The sequence below is a fragment of the Pterocles gutturalis genome, unplaced genomic scaffold, assembly GCF_000699245.1.
Source record: "Pterocles gutturalis isolate BGI_N339 unplaced genomic scaffold, ASM69924v1 scaffold24207, whole genome shotgun sequence".
Taxonomy (NCBI): Eukaryota; Metazoa; Chordata; class Aves; order Pterocliformes; family Pteroclidae; genus Pterocles; species Pterocles gutturalis.
In genome coordinates this window covers 9,308-15,579 of record NW_010116094.1, presented here as the reverse complement: position 1 = coordinate 15,579, position 6,272 = coordinate 9,308, and the positions used below count along the sequence as shown (strand labels likewise).

At 43.5% G+C, this 6,272-nt stretch overlaps 1 protein-coding gene across 1 annotated transcript; it reads right to left on the bottom strand.

The window, feature by feature from the left end:
• Nucleotides 1–324: 324 nt before the first annotated feature.
• On the bottom strand, nt 325–4,209 carry LOC104463187 (canalicular multispecific organic anion transporter 2-like; the record flags this gene model as incomplete). The annotated part of the gene is made up of 4 exons (XM_010075411.1): nt 325–462; nt 1,346–1,471; nt 2,362–2,538; nt 4,062–4,209. Coding segments are annotated over 4 exons (589 nt in total), but the record flags the coding sequence as incomplete, so codon positions are not given.
• Between the last annotated feature and the right edge of the window lie 2,063 nt (nt 4,210–6,272).

Sequence of the window (6,272 nt, the reverse complement as noted above, 5' to 3'; positions counted from 1 at the left end):
ATCCATATTAAAGCATGGCAGCAGAAGGGGGCTGTAAAGGGGAAAAAAAAAAAAAAGAAGAAAAAAAAAAAAGAGTCTGTTCTGATATATACACAGTGTCGGTACAGCCCTCACGTCCATCAGGTTTCCAGTATGGCCTTGGGCTCAGCAAAATCTGATCTTGACACTGCACAAGTCTGAGTCAATGCAACAGAACCAAGCTTCTCTTTCTCTCTGGCAAAAGCTGGGCTCAGATCTGACTCCAAACTTGGTGATTCATGCCTTCACAGAGATGTTAATGCTACATGCCCTGTTCTCCAAGTGCTAACAAGGCTGGCGTGTTACCTGTGCAGTTGTAGTCATGATCTTAGACCGGAAAGGCCCCACAGCACAGAGCACCGACAAAAACCAGAAGGTAATGAGCACTCCAGAGGACTGAACTCCTCTCAGCCTCTCGTATTGGATAAGCAATGTAGCTAACAGCTGGGGAAAGGAAATACAGGAACATGTGAACACAATCCCGTCCCACTGCTCCCCTTATTCACACTCTCAGCTGGCAGCTATTACAGTCATCATCGATAACACGACCCCTTTGAAATAAGGCCCCATCATAACTTCACAGAAGCAAACTGCAGAACCTTCTCTAACGAAAGCAGAGAAAAACTTTATGAAATAATTTGTTTTTACTGCTTTCAGAGCCCCAGCTCCAGAATCCAGTTTTTAAACCAGACATTGTACCTAGGGCTAGGCACAATTAAATATTAGCTACAAACATTTTCAAGAAATGTAAAAGCTGTCATTTCTCCAGTCCAGACATTTTCTAGACAAGTCATGATTGTTCAAGGTTTTAAAAAACCTAACCAAGGGAATTAAAAACTTAATGGTTAAATTTTACTGCTTCATTTTTCATACAACAGCCCCAAGCCTGATTGTCATCCTAGGTGAAGGAAATTTGGTTTCTGTTTAACAGAGAAACAACCACCAGATAAGAGACAGTTTTACAAGTCCAATGCAACACTGAACAACGCACAAGCCCTGGTCTATCGTATCTCCCTGTTTAGGCAAAGTCATACCCAAATTCTCTCCACACCTGGATCACAAGCCTGGAGAAACAAATGAGAGCAAGGCAGGAGGCAGAACAATCTCTCCATTATAAAGATTTCCATTTACATGTCTGAGTCTACATGAGATATCTGTAACTGTAGCCTTTTCGGTAAGCAAAATCTGCTTCAGCAATACAAGTACTAATCATTCAGCTAAAAGAGTACAGGATAAGGCAGTAAATGTAAAGGAACCCTTCTCCTCCTTCAGCTGTCCGAGGAAGAGTTATACTTATTGGTCACAATAAACAGAAGCAGCTACGAACCACAGTGATGCCGACGATCAATGGAGTTACAAAATAGACTGGTGGAGGCGTTCTGTTTTGCAGGAGCTCGTGGAAAGAGTAGAAGAGATCTGCCCAGCTCACGCACCACAGCAGGACACCAAACAGCTGAAAACAGTCAAACAGAAACAGCATTTGGTAAACTCATCTCCAGGGGCAGTCAGAGGGCTAGCAAAACTGTTATGATTCACTGATTTCCAGTAAGACGAAGCTGTGTAAACAGAACAACACTGCTGCCTGGATCAGCTGCAGTCAGGCTAACGCAACTGTCCCACTGCACTCAAACCAAGGTTCTCATCTCAACCGCTTTCCGAGGGATTTGCAAACACAACCAACAGAAAGATTCATGTATTATCTTTTTTTTTTTTTCCCCACACTATTCAGTTTTGACTGGAAACACAGGCAGCTTACAGATTAAAGGCAGACATGCCCTGAAGCAGAAGCCTAGAACTTTTCTCCAGGAATAATGTCGGTTCTCTCACGGCCTATGGCAAGTGACTTGCTCTCCTTAGACCTGGCCATTTATGAACCAGAGGTGCTGCTGACACCAGCCACCTCTTAAACACAAGATGCAGGTGAAATCACATAGCTATTGGGTGGACAGAGCGGGCTGAAAAAATACCTTCTTGTGGTTACTTTCACGATGAGATTAAATTCTCCTAGTCCTACCATCTTTGTTTTGCAGCTTTCAGTGGTTTGAAACTTAAGTAAGGGTGAAGCAGCACAGTTTTTGGCTCAACAAAGGGGTGAACTCTCTTCTGCAGAGGAATCAACTCCTCTCTCTCCCCAGAAAGGTGGGCTCGCAGGATGGATTTCCCTACTTAGTTGAGCTATCCCTTGATATTTTTCCTCAGAAATCTGTACATATACTGTTGTTTCCTATAAGCAAGTTCTTCAGTTCCCTCATAAATCAGAGGGATTTCGTTTAAACCCTACTGCAGCACTTGCTTGGATACTGAACTAACGCTAACAAACTCAAAGCTGCAAAAAGCTCTTACCGTCTTGAACCTGCTCAGCACAGAAAGTATGATGTACCCTCTTTTGTTGTGCTTTAGGTAGAGAAGATAAAAGGGTAATGCACTCCACAGATAAATGCTAGGGATCCACGCCAGGATGGTATTCTGGAAACATGGTGTCAGGTCTGGATTGTCAGTGTGTATCGAAAGATTTGAATCCTGGAAAAAAAGAGGAGACATGTATTAATAGAGAGGCAGAAGCGCTGCCAATTGGAACATCTGCTTGCAGAAGTTGTATCCAGATTCTGCTGGAGTTAGCACACGGCCTTAGTAAAAGCTTTCCAAAATACGTATCCCAACCACTTGTGGTTCATCTGCTAGAGTTAAAAGGGCCAAGTACTGTTATAAATACTGGGCAAAATCTCAAAAAAAAAAAAAAAAAAAAAAGGAAAAAAAAAAAAGGATGACTTCTGCCCTCCCGTATCTCAGAGTTGGACATACACTTTATAGCAGACAAACCCCTTGTGTTGCTGTCTTTGCTAAGGCTTAGTTACGGGTGCTGATACCACAACATTTCTCAGGCATTCCCAGCCTGAAGTGCAACTGCTAAACAAAGCCCTTGAGGCAAAATTCTCAAGTTGAAAACTGATCCAGCAAGAATGTCCAGAACTGGATAAAATGATCAGATTCTCTAACTGTATGCTGCCCTGGGAAACCCTCCTCCATTTATGACTAAATCTTGTCCTGCTTATTTGTATGCCTCCAACTATAATTACCTCCCTGTTCTACACAAAGGTAAAAGGAATGTATTGTACATGCAGGTAGGAATTTGGGGTTTTTTTGCAAACATTGCAACCAATGCTTTCCATCTGTGACTTTGGACACCACAATTCACCTATGCAACTCGTACCTAAGGATTTGAATGCATCACGTGCAAACACACAGTTACACAAGTTCAAACTAAAACAGAAATTTCAGAATGCTTAAGGGGAACTTGGTTTTGATCAAACCTACTGGAAATTCACAACTTGCACTTCACCATCTGATGTTCATCTTGAATGTGGTAGATAAATACTTACTTGGAGGAAATGTGAAATTACTTTGCTGTACTATCATTAACAAGCAGATGATAAAACCAAGATATATGTGGTTCAAATATGCCTTACCTCTGCACTAGAATAATTTCCTTGTGCCAAATTATTTTTGGGTAAGAGCTCTCAGTAGAAGTATGCTTCAGTTAAGCTGAACCACTTCTCTCCATCCCTTGTAAATGAACGACTGACTAGTCTGAATATAAATTCTTCAAAAGTGTTTCCAGTCCTGTTTTTGTTTACCAATACAAAAGAGCCCAAATGCTGAAAGCAATGGTTAATTTTAGGGGAACTGAAGAGCCACAGTCTGCTGACAATCTTTCAGTTTTGGTGATGGTCTGTCAGAAGGGACATGCATCACTACATCAATGCACATACACATGAAAGAGCTCCTCAGTGTAATTAAACTACAAAGCCTTGGCAGGCTGGAAGATGGTTTGGCTGAACAGTGACAAGTTTGTCACTCAGTACTTCAGCTTTGGCACAAATGAAACCTCTGGCTGTGGTGAAGGGTGGCACCAATCCATTAGCTGCACATCCGAACCGCGCCCTTTGATGCCACAGTTGGTGCCGCTCCAGCTGAGAAACGGCTCTTTTGGAGGCACACAAGCACCCAGCGTGGGCCAGGGGAATGAAAACATTCCCAGTTACCTGAACAGGTTTGTCCAGACCTGGGGGAAACTTCAGCCACAAATCAACAACACAGGGGCAATCACACTGCAATTCAAACTCAAGATCAAAACCAAATTCCAGCCTCACATTCAAAGTGTCTCTGTGTTTTCCTCCAGCGAGCAGGTCCCTGGCACCGGAAAGGAAGATAATGTTTAAAGAGCACCCACTTTTGGCTCATCATCAAAACATTCCAGCGTCCCTAACATGATAAGCTCCCCTAGCAGCTACCCTGCCTGGGGCAGGAGATGCCCGCAGGGAGTTTGGAACTGAAGAGCTCTTTAGTTCCAAAGCAGGAGCTTATCTACTATCATTCATTCAACAAAATACTAATTTCCTCTTTAAATCACATGTGGTTTAGCGATGTCTTGAGCATGTTTGCAATTGTACTCCTTTTGCTTGCTGGAAAAAATCCTGGAAAAGGAAAGCTGGGGAAGAATAGCAATAACTGGGCGCAGAATAAAATAAAGATTCTGTTCAAGGGAAAAGTTATTGAGGGGGGAAGCACTCTTAATTTAAACCTTTCCTGTAAGACCAAAATGCGCAGAAATGGCTTTCTGTATGACAACAACCTAGAAACTGCCCCAGATGTCCATTAACTGAACACAAGCCGACTATTGTATCCAAGACACAGACTGTATGGCTGCCAAGCCATTTAAAGGTTTTCATTAACTCTTATTTAAACAGGGCAAAGGACTTGCATTTCTCAATGTATAAATACAGCTGGCCAGAAAACAAAAATTCTGTCCTAAAAAAAATACATGTAAGATTTTGAGATTCATATCCCTGAGAATAGAAGTGGAACCTTTCCAAAATCACGTGAAAGCACAGGCAGCAGCACTCACCCGATGACCAGCAAGAGCCTACTGCTTCCATCGGCACAGGACACAGACTGAAGGAGAAACCTATGTCCAAGGTGACAGACAAGACTACTGGCTTTCTTGGGAATGTTTTCCCAGGTCCAGTTCCATCCTGGACCAGATAAACAAGCTTTTCTGGAACAGATCTGTTTCTGTAAAAAGTTTCCCTTTCAATGGATTGGTGTTTTCTGAGAGCAGATTCTTTCCATCTTTGAATACAATGAGAGGGGTTCCTGCTAGAAGACAAAGTACCTAAAACATTTCAGTACGGTAATTCCATGCAAACTACTAGTCCCCAGTGAGACTGGAACACTGTGGACTAACGCTGCCACACCGTTTGCCATATAGTGGGAACTCTGCTATGAATTATTATTACTTTCAAATCTGAGAATCTGAAAGTTGTGTTTCTTACCACATTTCTCACCAAGCTGGATCTGGTTTCAGAGTCAGGATATGACACCAAGGCTCAATACAATCTATCCTGACCAAGCCAACATTGTTAAATATTGCTACATACCCTTCAATTCAGCAGTAAAGTTATGAAACTCCACCCTTGAGAACAAACACAAGAAGCAACGGCTGGAGGGACACACCAGCTCTTTGACTCCTATCTTCAATGCTCCTGCTTTAATCAGGCTTTGCCTTCCCATATTCTGAACTCTGTCCTGGTAAGCACAGCAAGGGTAAATGTTTCTTGTGTCCCATCCTGGCTGAGGATGAAAATACCCAGCTTGGGCTCTCTAGGTTTGAGGGTTTTCTTTGGACTTGCTGTTGAAAGAGGTCCAAGACGCTGACCTTGGACAGCACACATGTTCCTGGGCTCACGGCTCTGTGCTGTCCTGAGAGCTGCTCACCTTCCTCTGCGCACCACAGCTCTGTCTCAGGGTCCCACTGAAAACACTCTGCAGGCAGCTCTGTGACCCAGAGCCAGGGGGACACACCAACAGGCATTTCACAAAGGGAAACACTCAGCAGCATGTATTGGGAAACACCACTTTCTCTAAGCAACTTATCACGGGAAATCAAAAGCATGTCCTTCACACCCAACATCGCTCTCAGCTCGCTTCCCCACAACCACCAAGTTTTAAGGGTGGTAACGTGTGACCTCTTCCCAATCCAGCCCCCAGTGTGCTCCGCAGCTCCTCCAGACTGCCAAGAGCCCTGCGGCAACTGTCTGCAAGCAGCAGCACTCCTTGGGTGCAGTACCATGGATCATGTTGGAGGCTCTGCTACTGAGACACAGCACTGCAGATATGCCAGCCCACTGCACTGAACTCCCCAGGAACACAATCTTCTTAATCCTGTAATAATACATAAATGTAATGCCAACATC